Below are 22,863 nucleotides of genomic sequence, written 5' to 3' on the forward strand. Positions count from 1 at the left end.
ATGATTGCTTTTTCCGAGAAAGGTGTTTAGTAAGAAAATCCAAAATGACGGCCAAATGGAAGTCTAATTTTTGCTAATTTTTAATATGTTGTTTAGAATGCTTTTTTCTACCAGAAAAACTAAAAAAAAGCTTTTCTTGCAATTTGTTGGGGGTCAAACCATACATTGACTGGACTAGTTTGAAAATCCACAGCTAAGAGCTCTTTTGTGTCCTGCAACTTACAAGAAGAAGTCTGAAAGTTTTACTCTGCAGTCGAGATTACGTTGTACTCGAACGTATCAAGACTCTTCAGAAACGAAATATTTCGGATAGTGATATTCTATCTTGTATTAAACGAAAAGTATACTTAAGAATGGAATTCGATTTAAACACGGTCGACTGTGGTTTGTTCTCCAGTGCTGTTTTGGTTTCTATATTTTAGTCTTGTGTGTGAAGTAGTTACAGTCTGTATACCGTTTACAAGCCTCACTTAACTTCTGAATGAAGAGTAGCCAGTGGTAACAGAGTATCAAGTTGAAGGAGGAATAAATGCGACTAGTATTGACGTCTTTATCAAAAGGCGAGAAAAATGACTTCTCGGATTTGTTAATTCTCAAGTGTCATTTCACTGGATATAAAGATAATCTCTTTCTGTTACTATTGTTTTTATACTGAGACTCAAAAAGTAAAAATACAGCAATTGAATAATTATTACGAATACTTATTATATCCCTAGCTATGCTCGACTTTATTTTTAACAAACCGTGTATATGCTTTTTCAGACGTTGGACTAATAGAATCATTGCACATTAAAAGGAGTGATAGGAACTCATTTGATATCTCAGTCTCCTCATGTAGTCTAGCTGTCTAATGTAACTTAGAAAGCAAAGAGGGTAGAGTAGAATACTTTTTGAGGAAACCTATTTTATTTCTGTACTAGCCAATGTTTTATAGGACTCTGAGTAACAGTATTGTGTAGACTAACTGCTACATTGACCAAAGTGTATATTCTGAATTACTAAGAGGTTAGTGTGAAAAAATTAAATGTGACTGGCTTGTAAAACTAACCAAAATCGCCCTGATGCGCCGAAGTTATGGTGGCTAGTAGTAATTTCTTAACACTGCAGCTTCTCTTCTTTGGTTTATAAAAACTCTTGGATCGACGTAAAGAGTGCCTTTGCTCAGAGGAATTACATTAAGAAATAGATTTTAAAAAAAAAATCATACTTGTGAATCACTCTTTGTAAAAATCGTATCTTTATCTCTTCTGCCCTTTCTTTCCAATTTCCAAGTATATTGAAAGCGTCATGAAATGTGAAAATGATCCTCATATATGGTATTGAAACCTTCTCTTACATTTTATTTGATTTTTTTTTTTTTTTTCAGAAATACTTCGAGGAGTGACTTCAAATTCTATGCAGATCGTCTGGTAAGTTAATCAGCATTTAAGAGGGAAAAACAATTCAAAGTCATGTGTATTTTTTATTTTCAAATGGTGAGGAATAAGCAAAAATTCGCAAACATATTCTTTAAAGTTGAGTAAGGAGGTAGTGACAAAATAGTTTGGAAAGTTAAAAGTAATGATTTAGTCATGTAGACTTTTGTAATGAGGTACAATGCACTTTGATAGAACTAAGATTGGAATCTTCATTGTTAAGATTGCAATTTGAATTTTTATTATTATTTGAGTGATTGTCTTCTTACATGTTAATATCTTGGGAAATATAAATTTGTATCACGATTATAAAATATCTCAAGTAATGATATTTAAATAGGTCAAATAGAAAAATAAAGTGTGTAGAAGTTAGGGTATACTCTTTGCTACTTCCAAATAATCATATATTTTTCATGAAGATATGGCACATTCAAGTATATTTCGTATAAAATTTATTGTATAGATATAATTGATTTCTCTAGTTCATTTCCTCTAATTCTGAGTGAAGTTAAATCAAAAGCAGGATTTAAACACAGTCAAATTAAACAATGGAAAACGTGAAACAAATTATTAATTTTAAACAGTCTAGAGGCTGCCTCTTCAAGTCTCCGAATGTTAAGTAGTTCTAGAATTGCAAAGCTGTCTTCTATCATCAAGAAATTGTGAGAAATTCTTCTTACTTCCCTATTGTAATCTAACCGGATATTCCGCTAAAGCTTTATTGTTCAAACAAAATAAATTCAAGGAATATGGATACATTTAAATTAATATGAAGGATTACTCATATTGTTATACCATGTTCCCAATAGGTTCAAATTCAATGAAATCGGACTGAACCAAGAATCGAAAGCGCCCTGGGTGTACCGTGCCGATGCACTAATCACTACGCTACGCAATCCGTCCGTTGAACAGCTACACTTCGTTCTTGAAAAGTGGATATGTTGTAAGGAAATCGGTTTCATTCCTTTTATTTACTCATATAATGTAGAGTTCAGCCATCATAAGTGTTCATTAAAATAGACACTGGAAGTTGAATAGAGTGCATCGAATTTTCTTTTCTTTTTTTAATCAGTTGATCCTTCCTTTTAAATTTCCTCCAGTATATAAACCACAGCTCGATTGATCAATTTCTTCAAGTACCAATAACAGCCTAAACTTCAGAAATTTGTTAAAAGAATACCTTTTTATAAAATATATATATAGAATCACCTTACCCTTGGAAATATTTTTGCTGGAAAGATCAATGTTTTAAGTGGAAAAAAAAATCCCAGCTTTCTCGGTCAAGTGATTCAAATCCCACCAATGGCTTAAAATTTGGACAGAAGTGCCCAAAAAGTTTCATTGTTTTGTAAAATCAAGTTTCAGTGTTTCTGTTTGTTGTGAAATGGTAATTATCTAAGAAACAAATCTTTTATATCAGCAACTCTTCGTTCGTTTTCAAACACTGATTATGAAAATAACCTAGTACTTACTTCGGAGGGGGGAAGAAGGAGTTCGAATACCACCCACCCATATGTGCTGATGCAAGTGCATATCGTTACTCTTTTGATTTATTTTGTGTGTTTGTGTTACAATTCTTCTGTGTTATCTCCCAGTTGTAGTGTTGCTAGGTTAAATCCATGTCGCGTCTCTTCTATTTCGGTAAATATACCTAGGATTGTAGCATCTTCAAGCTCAAGCGTTTTATCAGTTGTGGCTCCATCAGCGTGCATGTTGACCAATTAATCAGCTTACTTTTTGCATCTAAATTGATTTCAGGAAGACAGATTCACGTACCAGTACGTGATCATCAGATGGAGTCGCTTGCCTTGCTGTTAACAGGCTTTCCAATGCTCCTATATTTCCTATTTTTTCCTATATATTTGCGTCTCTTCCTATAAACTCGTATATTTTCCACCTTTTAATGAAACCTCCTATATTTTTTGTGGCATTGCTACTTCTACTTGTGAAAATAACGTAAGGAAATAAGATGTGGGTTATTGGAGGGCCTTTTGTCTCCACAGTAGGGTGGCTGAATGGAGACTCTTCTGTGTTTTGTCCTTTCCTGCTTATTGTCTGAAGATAATTCCACCAAACGATATACAGTTAGCGCAAAAAGTACTCATACACCTACAAAATGGAACAAAAACTTCCAAAGATTCCAAAGAAATTCCAAAGAAAAAAGTGCGTTAACAAATGCGAAGCAAGAAGCTATATCAAAGGAACTTTCAAAGAGTGTATCATCTCTGAAGAAATTAAATGAAAAGGGCGAAACAGTACAGAAGGAAATGGAAGTAGAACTAGACTGATGAAAGATGCTCAGATAAGAGTATCTTCTGCACTATCAGAAAAGGACATGGCTGACGTTAGTGTTGCCCAAGCAATGATCCATACCACATCCTTGAAGATGAATGAACTACAAAAAATTCAAGGCGAGTTAGTACTGGTGAGCTACGTACGAAAACACTAACGAGTAGAATGTATGTTCATATAACAATTGGTGTAATTTCCATGTTTTTTTATTATTATTTTTTATGTTATTTTATTTCTACCTATTGGATAATTGAAATGTTTCTTTTTCACAGCTTCACGAAACCTATATTTTTTCGTCGTGATTTCCTGTATTCTTTTTTTTTTCCGTTAGCATTGGAAAGCTTGTGTTAAAAATCGCTTCCGCCCTAGCTCCCGTACTTTACCATCTTGATCAGTCAACAATCACAGAAGTAGTAACTCATCACAGCGAGCCAGAGTGGTGGTGCTTAGACCTCCATGAAATACTGGACGATGGCTTTAAATTCATCTGCTGAATTCCTGCCTACACATGCAAGACCCTATTTGATGTAGTTAGCTACCTGACTTGAATTTTGCCAGCTAACCAAACGAGGCATTCTTCTGAAGAAACCGCTCGTCAGATACTCAGCAAATATTTTTGATCTGTGCTCAATGAATCCCAGGTGAATTTGAAGTTCTAGTCTACTGGAACGGACTTGAAATTGAAGTGGCAACTCTTCGCAAGTTGGAAGTTCTGATCCAATTAATCCTCTAAACGTATTTGGCCCGGTAGTCTTGCCGTTTATGAATTCAATCAAATGTTGAAAAATAAACTCATTCGTGTATACCAAACAGACGATTCTTCTTTAACTTAACTATGTTGATATGATCCAGTGGTGAATATGGTCGCTGACGGAACCAAAACTCACAAAATACTTGAGTGGGAGAAGCTAATAGAAAATTTGAAGACAGTTCCATAGGCTGATGGGGGCAGTCTTCGAAGGATGTAGTAGGTCTTAGGCTGATGGCCTAAGATTTATTATGTCCTTAGCGTGTCACACTCGTGCTGTGAAAAGAATGGTGAAGTTGGTGACAGAAGCAATATCAGCGGTGTGTGATAAGAGGCGCGACATGGCAGACATTTGTTCTGGCAACACTACGATCGAGAGAGAACTTGCTAGAATTCAACACATACCAGGAATGAAAGAAGAAAACAAAGAGCAATTCAAGGCAAAAAGTAACGATATGAACCTGCACCACCAAACAACTAACATTTTTTTAAAATTATTATTATGATTTCGCAACAAGCGCCATATTATCTGCAAACCGTACACACCTAATCATTTTGCCTCCTACAAAAATGCCATCTTCATTATGTAGGCGAGAGACAACATCCCTGTCGAACTTCCCTTCCAGTTGCATTCTCCTCTGTGAATTTCTCCCTAATTGTAACATTTACTTGTTGGTTCATGTATAAGTTTCTTTTGAGTCTTCGCTCTTCTCATTCCAGGCCAACCTTCCGTAGAACTCCCAACAATAATTTCCAATTCACGCGATCCAAAGCCTTTTCTAGAGCAATAAATACAACATACTCTCTTTCCCTTTTCCTGTAAATCTTTCACCTAATACCTTTAATAATCCAATTGCCTCTCTTATACCCTTACCTCCCCTGAATCGGAACTGTTCCTCCTCAACTTTCTATTTGTTCTTGCGTATAGCCATCGGTTCTGCATTCGAAGCAAAACTTTTGCTGCATGCAATATAAGACTAATAGTTCTATAATTCTCACATCTCTGTGGGTTTGATTTCTTGGCCATCGGTATCATTATCGTCTTCAGGGAAGTCTTTTGGTCCATCTTCTGTTTCATATATTTCATTGCAGAGTAGGAATAATTCTTCCTTCCCCCTTTGTCCCATATTCTTGATCGGTATATTATCCATCCTGGTTGCCTTTCCATTCTAGTCTCGGATATAGCTTTTTCAAACACATCCCGAAGAATACTAAAAAGTCTTTATCATCCCCGCGTACTTCATTTTCTTCTTCAATATCTAGCCTACATGGTTTGTCCCTACTGTCATATGTGAAGGGCTTGTGTAGTGGTGGGAGACAAATGAGAATAATAATAATAACAACAGTTACAATAATAATAATAATAGAACTGTTGTTCAATGGAAAGAAACCATGTTCTTTGACTTCCCTCAAGAGCCACCACAGCCTGAAAAAGGCTCTATCCTTCCAGCATAACGAAATATCTTATCTCAAGGTATGTTAATCTTAACCATGATCTCTAGTTAATACAGCTAGGCTAATATGTAAGAGGTAGGAGATGTCATAAGACAAATCTCAACGAAAGAAAGAAAAAATCCAGCTAACTCTACAGCCTCCGTTCTGCAGAATCTGAGAAGTTACAGTACGAAGGGGAAATCTCAGATTTCCTCTTACCAACTAGAGATATAATCTGGTTCTATGGGCATCAACTCCTCCTAGCCCCAACAGGAGGAGGCAGCAGTGATTTCTGAAACCTGAGTGGAAACTTACACCATCCTTTCTGAAAGAGAAGTACATGTATTTATGGCAGAGATCATTTGATTACTTACCACACTGGGATAGAGTAACATCCAAACTGCTAAGAATGAGTAGCATTTATTTCCAGAATGCACGAACACACACACACGCAAAACCCTGATCTATTGGTATACACACTCAATTATGCGGTGCACCACTTACATAACACACAACTTTTACGATTAATTACAGCATGGAAAATAAAATTTCACTACTTTGTAGTTGCGATATATGTTTCCACTAAAACATACAAACTATATATATTTTTTTAATGCACACTCTTATGCACTTTACGAGAACTGTTAGGAACATTTCTTGCTTTCCAGGAAAAAAAAAAACTTGAAAAAAAAAGGGTAAAATTTTCTCTGTTGAAATAATACAAATTTACTGTCCACAGTTCCTAGTATCCGGATGTACACTTGAACACATCTGTAGAAATGCCACACTGTGTATGCGAGATGAAGCCGTTGATATAGGTATACAGTTTGTGGCTGGACTGCTTACTGTTATACTGTATTAGAACTCTAAGGTCTGTGTTGGAACTATGTAGTCCTCCATACAGTCTCTCCTAGCCAAGAAGATGCAGCAACCCACTGTTGTCTCGAATTGCCTATGCTGGTTTAGTCTTACTACGAACTACTTCCACTGGAAACTAGTGTTTACTGGTAAATGACGTTAGAAATAAAGTTTCCCCATGTCACAATTTAACTATCGTGGATTGACACCATTGCAGGTTATTATTTTTCGTTGTCTCGCTATCTTGGTCGAGATGAGACACTTCCCGACGCAGTTCTCACTTGATCGGTAGAGCTAAATACAATTACTATTATTATTATTATTATATGCGGAAACCACGGGAAATTCTCATGTTGTGGATTGAAACCTGAGAAATAAAAATAATTTTCAGGTGTTGTTTTCACACAATAGTATCACTCAGTCCAAACGTCACTACTACCATGTTGAAGTAGGTGAATATACTTAGATGCTTATACCACTAATAATGGAGTTTTTTTTTTTTTTCTAGTAGCTCAGCACTTGCTACTACTTAATATAACTAGTATATCTTGAATAGGTTCATATTCTTTCTATCTACTACATTAATTACAATGGAAAACATGGTAGCTGTAATCCTGACGGAAGATACGAAAAAAAAAAAAAAAAAACACTCACGCCGTGAGAAAAAGTCTCAAAATTGAGGACAATACACCCGCCGTGGTGATGTCTTCCGTCGCGAAATTTCAACTGTCTTTCTTTTCCCCGCTCTTTACAAGTCTCTTTTCTCTTGGCCAACACGTCAGAGAGCCGCGCTATCCAGCTGCATGGTTCCGAGATTCACCCCCGTCTCAGGGGTTCCTTGTGGGTTGTTCCTTGCCCTTGTAGGACAATGACATTTTCAACATTCAAATATATTTAATTGTAACTTAATCCACATTCATCGGAAAGTAGTACCGAATAGTTTATGTAAATCCTCATTCTTTGTAGTTTACAGAGATATAAAATATTATTCAAAACACTGAAGTTTTAAACTGGAAAATTTCATTTAATCGCAACCCTATGTGCAAAATTTACAGATGTAGCTATATCCTCCCAACACTCAAGAGGTGCTGCCTTCAGCTAAGAGAATGGAGAAAAAGGGAAACACTCCTCCAGCCCGCTGAAGCCGCAAAGTTTGTTATGTACAAAAGATTATTATAACAGGTTGATGAAACATAATCCATACTATAATATGATCAAAATAAAGTATATATGCATTAAACAAGATGCAAAGCATGACATCCCTTTATTGAGCTGCTAATATAATGTTTCCAGTTGACAACGAGTATCGTCTGCTCTTTCAAACATGGACACTCCCCCAAGAGAGAGGTGATGAGAGATTCTGCAGCCTGCAGAAATAATTTTGACAATAGAGGAATAAAATTACTCTAGCGGAAGGAACCACGATAATAAATAGTTGTATGAACTTGCGTACTAGTTCCAAGAACGTCAGCGAGATACGACAGTATTAATATTTTAACAATAAAAATGAGTCAAATTATAATACAAATTTTCAAAGACGCAGTGCGTCCTGGGAAAAAGGAAGCCACGTTCCGCAAACCAGTTAGAGTGGTCGTTACCTCCACTGATGATATGAGTGCAGAAGGGGCCACATTGTTCCGGAAAGGTGAATGAGCCTTCAATCCAACCCCAAAGGTTGAGAAGTTCTCTGCTAAAATATATATATATGTAGGAAACAAAGCATAGAGCAAAGGGAGAAGTGCTCACAGCCCCTACTTCTTCTCCTTGCTGCTGTCCCAGTATGCTGAAGTATTTTACTCTTCTTCTAATCTACAGACAACCTGGCTGTCTGGTGAATTCGTAGTTAGAAACATTGATTTCAGATGTTCAGAATAAACTGTACGCCAGAGAAGGAAAAAAAATCTCTGTTTCTAGCTCTCTTTAGCTTTCACGTTCTATCATGTATTCAATATCCAAAGTTAGGTTTTATTTCGTATACTAATATCCTCTTTAGTCTCCTTATTGCTGAAGTAATATTCAAATCCAATCCAGATTCTTCTTCAATAAATGTCAAACAATTAAAAATGTACTGACGACCCAGGGCGTATAGCAAAATATAAATATATATAACAAAATAACAATTTAGTACATCTACATCTTATAGTAATACTGCCGGATGTCACTGTGTGGTACCTAACTAATCCTTTAAATTATTTAATATAATAATTTAATTAATTAAATCGCAATAGTCTACAGAATCAAATTTACATTTTGATAATCAAATGTGCACGTATCTGCATATCAAAATACAGATGAACAACAGAGGAAACTCTGCTGTTCACACATATAAGTTCTCTATTTATTCTCTCATTGAATATCTTCCCGTTCTTATTTTCTACTACCATCGTAACACCTTCTTATTTCCTCCGAAGTTCCATAAATTTTTCCTTGTACATTTCCTTATATTGCCCAACTTTTTCCTTGTTCTTCTGTTTCCCTTCGTAACTCGTTCAACTTCTGTAGGTCTTTCTGCTTTCTTCTGTATCTACTTGTTTCTACGACTTTTCCCGCATTTTCTGCAACATCTGTTCTGTAACCCATGGTTTCTTAGGTATATCGTGTTTGCGGTAAATAATTACTTCTGGAGCCTGCTGTATGTAAAGTTTAGTATGCTCCCACCGTGTGTTACTACCTGCACTTATCCTTTCCTCGTGTGAGTATTTTTCTTCGAACTTTTCATCGAAAAGATTTCTTCCTTCCTTGTTTTTCAGCTTTTGAATATTCAATTTCTTGTTGCCTACTTTTCTTCTGCCTGCATTTGTCAGTTGAATATCCAGTTCGACCAACACATGGTTGTGATCAGAGAAAATGTCGACCTCGGGAAGGGTCTTCGCGTTGTTCAAGCTATTCCGATACCTAGTTTTATCTAATATCTTCGGCCACCCGTTGAGGATTTCCTTGTATATCTTCTCTTATGATGGTTGAACCAAGTGTTCCCAATTACTAGCGAGTTCGATCTACAGAAATTGACCAGTCCCTCTTCCCTTTGATTTCTTTCGCCTAAACTACAGTCGACTACGACACTACCTTCCTGTTTTTCTCCCACAGCTACATCGAAACCTTCCATTACAATTCAGAGTGTCTATCGGTCACGAAAGTTACGAAAAAGTCACGAAATCAGAAAATGGTTATGAAAGTCACGAAATTTAGCTTTTGGGTCACGATTTTTTCTTTTAAACTGTTCAAATGTAAGTACAGATTGGAAAATTTTGTTCTATAAAACGTCAAAGTTCACCACCAAAAACGTCTATGATCGGCTTTAGACGCTACCAAATCGCAAGGAAAGTACGTTTTAATCGCATGGATGAAAATTCGGCCTAATTCGCACCCAAATTCGCTCTTGAAAATATTAGGAAATTTTATGATTTGGTAAAGAAAAGGTCACGAAAAAGTCACGAAATTTCATTTTGGAATTTTAGTAGACACCCTGCAATTACACATGCATCCCTCTTCTCCCTGTTCAATTGTATGCGAAGTGGTCGGTGCGTATGTCTGTATCACCACTAGATCCTCCTTTTTTTCTTTAAGTTTTAACATCATAACTTTATCGTCAGCAATTTCTACTTTCACTATCATCTCTTTTAAGCGCTTACCAACAATTTTCATACATCATTATGACCGCGCTTTTCATTACCTGAGTAAAACATTCTATATCCTTCGCTGTTCACCCCATTACGTTCCCATCTAATTTCACAAACTCCTGCCAAATCTAGATTATTTTGTTTCATTTGTTCTTTAAGATTTTCTAACTCCCTCCCTGTAACATGATACGTATGTTCCATGACCCTGTCCCTATCCTAAACCTTTTGCTCTTGCTTGTCTTTATCTGCCTATCCCACATGTTACTTTCTTCTCCGAACAGGGGATATTTTACCTCCGGAACTATATTTTGACCTGCGAAAAACCATTGTACGTATGTTCTCTTTCTGCTGTCAGCAAACTAGGGAAATATCGAGTAGTGGTTTCCCATTCCCTTCTACCCCGCAGTATCCTAACCGTGAAGGTCATTCTGACTACGCCTGGGACTAATATCCAAGTTGCCGTACCAATCACTATGATTTCCACCAACTTGGCTACTGGAAAACTGCTGCCTTCTCCCGGAACACTCTCCGTCTGGCTACTCCATTTAGACCATTTCGGTAAGGGTGGCCTTTTTGGTAGTGAACTACTGCCAACATAGCTCTAAATTTCACTGGAACACACAATTCTTTCCACCCGACACGTGTCTTCGTAAAGGTGGTGTTTATCAGGGAGGCCATAGAGTAAGGTAGAGTCTTAATACAGGTCGCTGATGGTATAATGCAACTAAATATATTCGTTTTATTTTTACTTACGAAATATTTTTCTGTCTAGTATGACCGTAATAATACCTGATAACTATGTATTTTTCCAATCAGTGGTGGGTATTACGAACTTGCTGTGTTAGTTTTTCTTGACATAATTAAATTTATTTAATGATTTCTTCTGTTATTTATCCTGCAAGAAGTTATAATTTATATATAAATCTGATCTTTCCAGATCCGTTTAGTTATTGAAGAAAGCCTGAATCAGTTACCATTTTCTAAATGTACAATTACAACTCCAACTGGTTACAAATATGAAGGATTGAAGTATGAGAAAGGTAACTGTGGCGTTAGTATTGTCCGAAGCGGTGAGGCTATGGAGCAGGTACGAATTTTCTCATACTCCTATGTTGGTTTATGTTCTACATGAATTTGAAACTATTCAGTGCCCGTAATTTTTGAACAGCAATTCATTAGTACGTTCATATGCAGGACTGGAATATTTCTTCTTTCATTATATAATTTTAGATTTAAAGAAACTTCAGTTGTGTTTAGCTATATCTAAATAGAAGCAATTTAGATTCTCGTAGAATTTATTTTTGTTATGGTTTTGTATTAATTTTACGCATAAATAAGGGAGAACTTTTTCTTTATTAAGTTGTGTTTTACGACATACTAAGACAACAAAACAGAGTTTCTATTGTGACCTAGAGGGTGTGCAAAAGAATAACAGTAATTTGTTCTTCGATTCGAATAGCTCTAGTTCTCTTCCAATAATTTCCGAATCTCTTCTTCCTATCCACAGATGTATTAACATATCAAGGCTTTGAGAGTTAGAAATGTTTCGAAACTCTTACAAAGGCGAAAAACAAAATTCGAAGAGAATGTTTTGGTGCTTTGTATATCTTATTTCCTAATGTAACATCGTCATCTAATTAAATTTGAAAATGGTGTGGGTTTTTCTTATTGACACCAGGCAAATGCAGGGATGGTACCTAACATACATGTCCCAGGCCGCTTCCTTCATTCCCTATTCCTGTCTTCCTTCATCGGATAGTATGCTCGCCGAGGGCATCATCCCCCGTACGTAACGGACTTAAGGCCATAGACAGTGTTGGATAAGTTATTTGTAAAAATGTAACGCGTTACACGTTACTTTACTTTCTCTTAAAATGTAACGCGTTACTTGCCTCCAAAAAGTAACTGTTACTAGGTCCGAAACTTTAAAATTGTGAAAAAAAAATATGACTTCAATTTTCCGTACTACTATTACTACCGCTGCTATTATTATTATTATTATTATTATTATTATTATTATTATTATTATTATTATTATTATTATTATTATTATTATTATTATTATTATTATTATTATAACAACACTGTATATAAAAAGAAGGATAGGCAGTTTGTATTTGAATACCAAAAAATCCAACCTCGGTAGTCGTGAAATCTAGGAGTCAAGGTCATTGTTCACGAGCTTCTGAATTTGAGTTAGGGGTCTAGGTTGAGTATTCGGGCTCTGGGGCACTGTTAAAAGTTAGAAGGCACTGGCCAGATATCTTCAAAACTGCTCGGCCCGGGATTAGAATTGTCAACGACTCGAGCAGCTCGCTCACAGCTCATTTACTATCGACCCGAACCGAGAAGTGAGCCGAGCCAACAGCTCACCCAACCGACTCGGCTCAGTTGAGCCGAGCCGAGCTGAGCTTGTTATAAAAAAATCTCTTGTGGTCTCGCTATCGAGACGAGACGTGATGCGAGCCGTGTCCCCTCTCGTGAGCAACACTAAAAGTATTCCATATTACTGTTTAGCTTACATTTCTCATGGCTTTCGTTTTCCAGTGTAATCAGGCCATGATTTCAAGACGACTTAAAACGAACGAACCATTTATCAAACTGGACTGGACTCGAAACTCGACGCGAAAAACTGAATCGGCTCGGAACTCGACTCGAGGATATTACCCTAGATTTGACTCGAAACTCGACTTGAATTCGAGTCGAGTCGAGTTTTAGCTTGACTCGTGCTCATCCCTATACGTTAGAAAAAATGGTTGCTTATTATTATTATTATTCTGTTAAACTAATTATATAATAATAGCAATGTTGTTATGTAAAATTAAAAATAAAGAATATAGAGAAACATTACACTACTCTATAATCAACGGGACTCTAGGATAAGCAAACTGATCTGAAAGAACTCCAATATTACATACCATCAGCAAACTATTTTGTAGTAATAAAGTAGGCCTGCTCATCAGAACACAGTTTATTCATATTAACACCTTGCTGTAAATCGTTAATTATGACACCCTAGTTATTGATAAATATTTTCCGCCGGGGCACGTAAGACACTTTACTTTTAAATTCTGTCCACTATCATCCTCAGCTCTTAAGAAAAAAGTATTCTTTCAAATGTTCGAACGGTAAAATATTTTCGTTCTCCATCTTTATAAAAACAACACCAATCAAAGTAAAATAGACTACCGGTATCATTGCACTCCTAGTTCACTCACTGAATGTATTGATTTGGAGCTGTCAAAATCTACGACAAAATCTTCCAGGTGCTTGCAATCAGTACACGTGATTTCCCTAAGGCTGTCCTAATCTTCAAAAAACAGCAAGTGGCACTACGAACTTATCTGTTTCTCTGTGTGTCTGTGACTGTCGGTCACTGACATACGTAGTTCGTGCTCGATTGTTTCATTCTAAGAAATTCACTTACAAGAAAGAAACATTTGTTTCCGAAAAAAAATATACATATATTGTAGTTACTCATCCGAAATGTAACGCGAAAAAAGTAACGCAAACTAGGTACGTTACTTAAAAATTTGTAACGGGTTACCGTTACAGTTACTTTGGAAAAAATGTAACGCGTTAGTAGGAAACGTTAGTTAAAAAGGAACTCGTTACAAGTAACGCGTTACTTGCGTTACGTTACTTTCCAACACTGGCCATAGATGCTGCTAATGTCCAGAAACATGTATAAATAAATAAAAAGGTAGTCCACATCTCCTATTGCCTCGGTGCTGAAAGGAATCCTAAACTCGAATCTAGCTAACAAAGCAAAATCTGTGCATTTCTTTTAAATCAAAGTCATCGTTTGGAAAATAATTCTGAGTTCTTGATTTAAGCTAAGGAAAGCAAACTACAAAGAAAACAGGTAGTTCAGTTTATTCTTAATCTATTGCTCTTCAATCTCAAGACAAGCTCTGTCGCTTGATATATTACAAGTACATAGTTGTGCTTATCGTTAGGACCAAGACAAAAATGTTTAAAAAAATAAAACAAAAGTAAAATAAACAGAACATTGGTACAATTACAAAATACGACAGGGACACAATGAAAATGAAATGAAATCAGATCAAGTTTAACGTCCCACGATTATACCCTGTAAGCTAAGGAAGATGGATGATTTAAGACAACTGACTGATGATGAAAGAATTGATGGAATGAGAATGTGGAAGGAAACGGGAGTACCTGTAAAAAAATACGGAAATGATTTTGGGTCATTCCATATGAATTCACCAGATGCATGTTGCTTCATAGTCACAGATTTGGCTTTTTTTTTTTTTTTTTTGTTTTGTTGTTGTACTGAAAGGTACTGTGGTCTAGGTAACAAATGCAATATGAAAGTTGTTTTTTTTTAATAGATACTGCAGAAAATACAGGGTGTTCAAAAAGTTACGAATTTCTCCAAATTGTCCGTTTCTGAAAAACACCTTACAACAGAAAACGAGCCAAATCTCAAAAACTGTTTGACCAGTTGTAATGATTTTGGTCTTGTTTGAATGTGGAAGGTCTGTACAAACCGAAAACGTTATTTTTGCATACCTAACCTCAAAAATCTCAGAAAAATCTTGTGAAATAGACAAAAAATACTAACCCCTCCCCCCCCCCCAAAAAAAAAACACCTGAAATGACAGCTTTTTAAATGGTGAATCCCACCTGGTGAAACAAAGTACTTTTTACATTACCTTATCAACACGTACACAATAACAGAAATAAAATTTAAAAAGGTATTATCTCTGACAACAAAATTATCAGAATTTTATTGTACCCTTACTTGGCTGCTGTCTAATGCTTTAGAAGAGTACATATTTCTGCTAACACAATACATATTTCACAAATTGAACAGTTATAGCACACCAGAAGATATGTGGAAGTACGTCACTACTGTGTAAGATTTAACACTCACATAATAGAAGGCAAATGTTCCAATTACATCGTTAGTAACAAAGATATAACATGATATTCACAGTATGTCCAAAAAAGACTATGGTATGAAGATAGAGCATGTAGAAGCTTTCACCGAGAAATACTTAAAAATACTGCTTCTGGAAGAGGGACACGATATTGGCAGTATCTTCTGCACTGATATATGTTCGTCCTGTTGATGTGATGGGAACATTGATGATCTTCAAGACATGGCCTGTGAGGATTCAGCATGTGTTAGGAGTTGAGGGACAGGTGTAAGACATAAATGGACCATTAGAATGCGTGAACTGTACTTTCGCATCACCATTTTTCTATGAAACATCAATATTTTTTTCCAACCACCATTTCCCACAATAAACACAAGCTACGTACTGCTCTACTTGTAACTCAGTAACTTGTGGCTATACATGTTCCCTTTTACCCAAGTGTACATTGTGTGAATGAAGAAAACCAGAAACTCTGCGCACTTGAAGTGTTAGTGAATTCAGTATGGGAATGAAACTATGATAGTGCCTGATACCATGAATTGGCTGTGTATTAGTGTACCTTTTCTCCCGAGCAGTGGGTGAAGCAGATATTTGTGATGATGAAACATACGACATTTTAATGCAGTGATATTCTTATCTGAATAATTGAACAGATCTTCAGGAGTTAATATCATATTATCTGTTGGGTGTTTAATACTGTTGTGACTAGCCATTCGTTTCACAGTTGCACCAATACCATCACATGCCGTTTTTTCATGGGTTGTGCCAAAGAAATGCCACTCCGCCATTGTGCCATGATCTTCCAGATGGTAGCACAAATTTGTGAGGTTTTTATAATTTTTATGCTGTCCAGCCAAGCCATCACTGAAATACAAAATATGGGCTACTTCCGGAACAACATTTCTAATATGAGCAACAATGTGTTTCTGAAATGACGAAAAATGTATTTGTATCAATCACTTATTACACACATGGAGAGATGACAGACAGACCCAGAAGCATCTCTAGCCCATTAACGGATGAACCGTAGCTTGACAAATACTCCAATGGAAACTCTGAATGGAATCCTGAATTACAACGGAGTAATTTTCAGAGAAATGAGCAATAATGATAACTGTTTCTTGTGTTATGTTCTCCCTTGATATTTGCAAAAAATTGCTCTGACATTTAGAAATGAAGTGATAAGCTGTAAGATTGGTAACCAGTTTGTCAACAAAGTCATCCCATAGCTGTTCTATCCATGTAATAGTTGATCTGTCCGTTTCTTCCCACTGGTAGTACTTTATAGTATCTGCAAGGTTGAATATTTCAGATTGCAGCAGTTCTGACTTGACAAGCTCTTCAGATGGACAGTTTTTGCAGCGATGAATCATGCATTCCCCATTCTCTAATGTACAAACCAATTTTTGGAGCATATCCTTATAATCTTGTATATGTATGGCTTGCAGCATCAGCTTAATATTTACACACACAGATAGAATGCATTCCATAGCTTACAATGGTCACACACTGCTTGGGATGTAACTGGAAAAATCTAGAAAATCCAATTTTTTCTGTTGGATGTTTTTCCTTAAAATGCGTAAAGATTTCCTTGAAGTTAAACAATAACAGCCTCTTTTGCTTCAACACCCTCCCATTCTCAGTCGACACAAACACACAATCCTTTTTACCAGAACAAACTCATATCGTCATGTAGGTAAAATTCTTGAACACATTTTATAGTATCATTGCTTACACTTGCACCTTTTCTTTTGCCAGTTTTAGATAAAATACCTTCTGTCTGATCGTACGTGCTTGTCTAACCATGTATTCAGTTGTTTGAAAATATTCAATAGAATGTGGTATAGTCCATAAGTTAGGAACTAAAGTCAGTATTTGCACCTTATCTGGGATGGTAGATTCAGCAAATTTTCTCCTAAGGCCCCCATCAATGTGTCACAGTCTGTACATGTAGTAGTGCACGGCGTTGAAACATTGTGTAGCTCATGCGGAGGAACATGTAACAGATCTGCGGTTTGAACACATTTTACACTTAAATGTAACAATTTCTTTTTCATGTATGGTGTACGCCTTTTTCTGGATAGTTTCTTAACTTTGAGAGGTGAACAGCCAACAACAGTGCTGCAGGTGTTCAGTCCCTCCAGAGACGTACTTGGTTCAGAAAACTCTATATTTTCAGACTGTGAAGCACATATATCTTGCTCCGTTTTACCTGCAGTAAAAATATTTTGATAGCATGTAATGCACAGTTTCTGTCCTGGTGCAATGTTCAAATTAGTAAGGTTATCTTCACACAACATTTTCACTGTTATAGTTTTAAGAGATTTCTTTCTTGGTTTAAGGGGAAGCAGATTCAGAGGCTCACAGCATCTTCTTTCTTTATGTTCATATCTTATGAGGTATTCTATCTTGTGACTCTCACAAATATGTAGTGAAGCAAAGTCACCTGTTTCATTCTGGACCTGTTCTTAATTTAAGAAGTTCTTGGTTTCCTGCACTTAAACTAGACACAGAGTACAATGACTATCTGCACATGCTCACCACTACAAAGGAAACAAGTCTTCATTCAGACAATGCCAGCACTCACTATACTGTACAGGTTTGGACGTGTTTCTCATGTGGCTAAGTAGTTTTGTTTATTACCCACAGATGCCAGAACTGCCTGATCTTCATATATTCAATAGATGGCTCTGATTTATCCAAACCTGGCAATAGAAAAAGAGCAAGTGTAAGCCAAGATACTATAAAATGTGTTCAAGAATTTTACCTACATGATGCTATAAGTCGAATGTATTGGCAGAAGGATTGTGTATCTGTGCCAATTGGGAATGGAAAGATCTTGAATCAGAAAAATCTATTATTGTTCAACTTAAAGAAAATCGTTACATATTTTAAGGAGAAACATTCACTAGAACATATTGGATTTTCTAACTTTTGCCAGTTACGTTCCAAGGATTGTGTAACCGTACATATCACCACATTGTCACGTTGATGCTGCAGGCAATTCACATAAAGATTATAAGGATATGCACCAAAAATTAATTCAAAGGAGACAAGAGAGTACATGTCTTTGTGAACATACAAACTTCTAAAGCAGCGTTTCCCAACCTTTTTCAACTTGCGGCACACTACAGGTGTAACTTGAATTCTCGCGGCACACCCATATATATATATATATATATATATATATATATATATATATATATAATTACCGTGGTATTTTAATGTGATTACTAATTTCCTTCTTACAGAGAAGAAAGCTCGATCACTGATTTTCCCCCGTGCTAAATAATTATACTTATTTTTAATTCTAATTTTAAAATAGAAAACAATAGCAATGAAATATAGGACTCGGGTTTTTAAAAATCCACTTTCTCTTTCGAAAACTGTATCTAACCTCTAACTAAAAGGGAAGATCACTAAATAACGAACAAATAAACAAATCTCCTATACTTTTAAAACACAAATGTAGGTAATTTGTATGCATGCTTGCTTTGTTGAATTTATTGAATGATATGTTAAAATTTCAAGTTACGAAATAGTCTGCAACAACAAAGAAGTAATAATGGTCATGACAAAATGATAAATACGTTTTTCAACATTAAAAATGTACAGAAAAGTAACACAGTATGAAATTTAAAATTGTACATTTATAGTAGAGGTTCATAGTAATGTGAAATATAAATATACATTTTCCCCTGTCTTGCAATTTGGTTCGTATAGAATTAATAATTTGTTTCGATTTTTTCGCGGCACACCAGCGGCCCATTCGCGGCACACCGGTTGGGAAACGCTGTTCTAAAGCGTCATACAACAACCGGGTAAGGGTACTGTAAAATTCTGATAATTTTATTGTCAGAGATAATACTTTTTAATTTTTTCTGTTATTGTGTATGTGTTGATAAGTAGAGCCCGGATTATATGTAATATCATTTTGCCAAATATGTACATAAATATGTAAGGAAAAAAAGCTAATTATATGTGGTGAAATATGTAACATCATTCAAATATGTAATATCAAAATATCTCTACTAAATTATATGGTTTGATATATAATTTTTAATGCAATTTGAATACTTTATATTGTATACATGTACTATATGTGTGATATTTAATTTAATTAAGCAAATTTGAAAATGAATTTGCTAAGCTTTCCGATAATTAGGTCATTCATTAAACATGAAACAAAATGCAGTTCAACTCGGAAAAAAACATATTTTGTAACATTAGTAGAGGGCATATCAAATATAATAGAAAGTTTTCACGATGTACTTACCAAAACTATTCTTGCATGGATTTAGGAACATAGCACTAATATATACACTGCACTCAGTTAAAGCAGTTCGTTGTTTATTTCTAAACAATCACTTGTATGACAGTTTAAGAAATGTTACAATGTTTCTAATATTCAAATACAATCCAAACACTACGAGACACTTATTTAGAAAAACAATGCACTATGATATATTTTGCGACGCTTTCAAAAGACATAAAAAGACGCATGTCTGACATTACATTTTTATAGGAAGAGAATGGCCTTTCTACGTCATATGATGTCACTGGGGCGTATTTCATGAAGTGAATTTTCTCGGGGGAAATACCATGCAGATTTTCTGTAACTTCTCCACTCAGGATTTTGCACACACTGAGAAATATGACGAACCCAGGGTTCCTTTCCAGCACCCTCTGGAACTTAGCGGCAACATTCACACCAACTTCTCGTCGAACAACTTCTAACTTCCTTCTCACATCCTCCAGGACACTCAGGGATTCCTGAAGCAAGAGTCCAGAAGTTTCCAATTTCTTGATGCTCTCCGGAAGCCAACCAAAATTGCTTGTTATGTACGCAAGCAAAGAAGACATCTTGGGATCAGAAACACAGCTTGCGCTTTATGCATGAAAACTGCAATGTCGGCGGGGATAGAGTCTACAACGGATTTGACGCTCTCAAAATGTTCGTTGTAAAATGTTACTGCTTCTAGCTAAGTACCCCATGTTGTTAACACCGGCTCGGGAGGGAGAGGTACATTTGGCAGACGTTCCTTGAAACAGTGGACTCTTTGGGGAGCTTTCAAAAACATCTTTTTTCCCACTGGAAATAAGGTTATTCACACCAGCAAAATTGCTTCTCACTTCCTCTGCGACATGTTGAAGTGCATATGCAGCACAAGTGAAGTGAACTAAATTGGGGTAGAAAACGTTGAGTGCGTTACCTGCCTTTAACATGTACGCTGCCGAGTCGGTGTACAAAACAAGAACTTTCTACTCTTCAATACCACGAGGCCACAGCACTTTTAGGCCATCATTTACGAACCTTGCCACGGAAGAATGATTGACACATTCAAGCTCCTTGCAATAAATCAAGAAGTATTTGGAGGGCGAGTTGGAATCCAGCTTGCCAAGTATTAAATTCGCTACAAAGCTTTCCGAATTGTCGGTGGTTTCGTCCGCAGCCACTAATATATAGAAATCACCGATCTGAGCGCGAATTACTTCGACACTTTTGTTGTAGCAAGCATCGAGGTAGTTTTCCGCAGTGTAGATTCGTCCGGGATATTTCGCTTGCAATGTTCGCTTCTTCAAGAAATCCCGGTATTCTAGCACTTGAAGCATGTTCCAAGGAATGTTTGCAGCTACATTGTACCACACATGTCCGCGAAAAACTCATTCTCCGATGAAGACGATCCCTGTCGCATCTGCGTCAAAAGAACTTGTTTGTGAGAAGAAGATTACCGTTTCTTTCTCGTGTAAAGTGCGGTTCGTATATGTTGTTCCAATTGCAATTTCATGGAGCAACTTATCGTTTTGTCACATACTGTACAAACCACCACCTTACCATCGCCTGTAAAAGCATCATCTACAGTAACCCACGATTTTAACTTAGATGCTAGCAGGGTTGGTTGGTTTAAACCATGTTTTATTTAGGGAAAAAAAATGGTTTAAACCAAAAACGAAAAACGCTCGTAAAAGTGTAAGTGTTCGTAAAATCTTGATGAACACCCATTTGTGGGTTATCACGTTTCACTCCCGTACATTATTATTATTATATTCAAACCTAAATTCCCCTTCATTACTCAAAGAGATTATACTACAAAAGAAACTTTTTTTTTTATAAGTTTATGAATGTTTCTTTTGTGCTTTTTTATATTTTGTTATTATTGTTATGCAATTGCAATCAAATTAAAATTCTAAATATTGTTTCCTTCTAATAATGTTTACTATTGATAAAATACATTGAAATGGCGTACTTTTCTGGGGGGAGAGGGTGTCATACAAAACCCACGAGAGGCATATATTGAAATCAGAAGTATCTTTGGTATCTATTTATGTATAAATGGGTCAGAGCCAAAGTGGACTCAAATAATTCGTATCTTCATTCACTTTTCTTACTGATATGCAAATTAAGTCGTTGTATTTCTTTAACTTGAACTAATAAAAGTCGTAGTGAACTAACCTGGACTAAATTAGTTCTTCTGTACTCTGCAGTATTTTGAAATTGTCCGTATGTAATTCCGTATAATGGTTTCACTTGCGCAACTGTTTATCTTTTTGTCCTTTTGTAATGACTCTTGACAATTAGACAACTATATTAACAAGTATGTAAAGATCAGTACAACGTATTTTTATCAGGAGTCTTTCGTGAGTGAGTCGGCAGGCGTATCGCATTTATGGCCAATTAGTCCCGGTTTCGAGTTCAAATGGAGGAGAATTTCTCTCGTATGTAAGCCGAGAAGCGTTTTGGATTCTGCTTTAAGCTTGTGACCCCCTTCCAGCATAACCCGGTTGTTGCATAATGACACCAAAGCGAAACAAACCAATTTTCTTCATGTGTGATATAAATACATAGAGCAAATTATTTAAACGAAAAAAAGGGAGTTTAAATCAAAAAAAACTTTTTTTTTTTTTAATAAAAACTATGATTTTTGCCAACCCTGGATACTAGTGATGATGCAACCGGTGCCATGACGAAATATAAATACACAAAACTTCAATCCACGATAAACACGTCCACAAGACAACGTCTGTTCATATGAAGAAATTTGCCACAGTACAGCTACTTTTGTGTCAGACAGCACGGAGTGATGAAACTGGCAGGTTGATTTCCCTTGAAAGAGTGACGGAATGAACTGCCGCAAGCAGTGAAATCTTCAATGCTAGACATCTAAAATTAGGTTGGGCCTTCTGCTCCTCCCCCTCGTATAGCTTTGAAATGCAGTGCAGGACAAGGCAAATTTCTTGGAAATTGGAAATTCCAGTAACATTTCTACAAGTTGTTTTGCATTCCTTTTATAACATCCACAAGTAGAGAATGGTCAGGAATTACAAGAAACTGCTAAAATATTTGATTTTATGTAAAATGCCTAAAAATATGTAATATTGAGTAAAATATGTAAAATAAAACCTAGGTATAATGATCTTGTTCGTGATGATTTAAACTTTTTTTCGGAACTACATGCAAGGGGAAAAAATATGTAATTACATATAATCCGGGCTCTATTGATAAGGTGATGTACCAAGTTATTTTGTTTTACCACCTGGTATTCACCATTTTAAAAATTGTCCTTTTTTTAAGTATTTTGTGTCTATTT

At 36.0% G+C, this 22,863-nt stretch overlaps 1 protein-coding gene across 1 annotated transcript in view; it reads left to right on the top strand.

The window, feature by feature from the left end:
- The window catches only part of kri (uracil phosphoribosyltransferase krishah), a 71,839-nt gene that overhangs the window by 18,321 nt on the left and 30,655 nt on the right, over positions 1 to 22,863 (top strand). Inside the window, exons 2-3 of the mRNA XM_081759601.1 lie at positions 1,367 to 1,409; positions 11,305 to 11,454. Coding sequence (XP_081615727.1) covers positions 1,367 to 1,409; positions 11,305 to 11,454 — 193 coding nt within the window. The remainder of the gene's footprint in view (positions 1 to 1,366; positions 1,410 to 11,304; positions 11,455 to 22,863) is intronic.

The sequence above is a fragment of the Thermobia domestica genome, chromosome 5, assembly GCF_964235325.1.
Source record: "Thermobia domestica chromosome 5, izTheDome1.hap1.1, whole genome shotgun sequence".
NCBI classification, from domain to species: Eukaryota; Metazoa; Arthropoda; class Insecta; order Zygentoma; family Lepismatidae; genus Thermobia; species Thermobia domestica.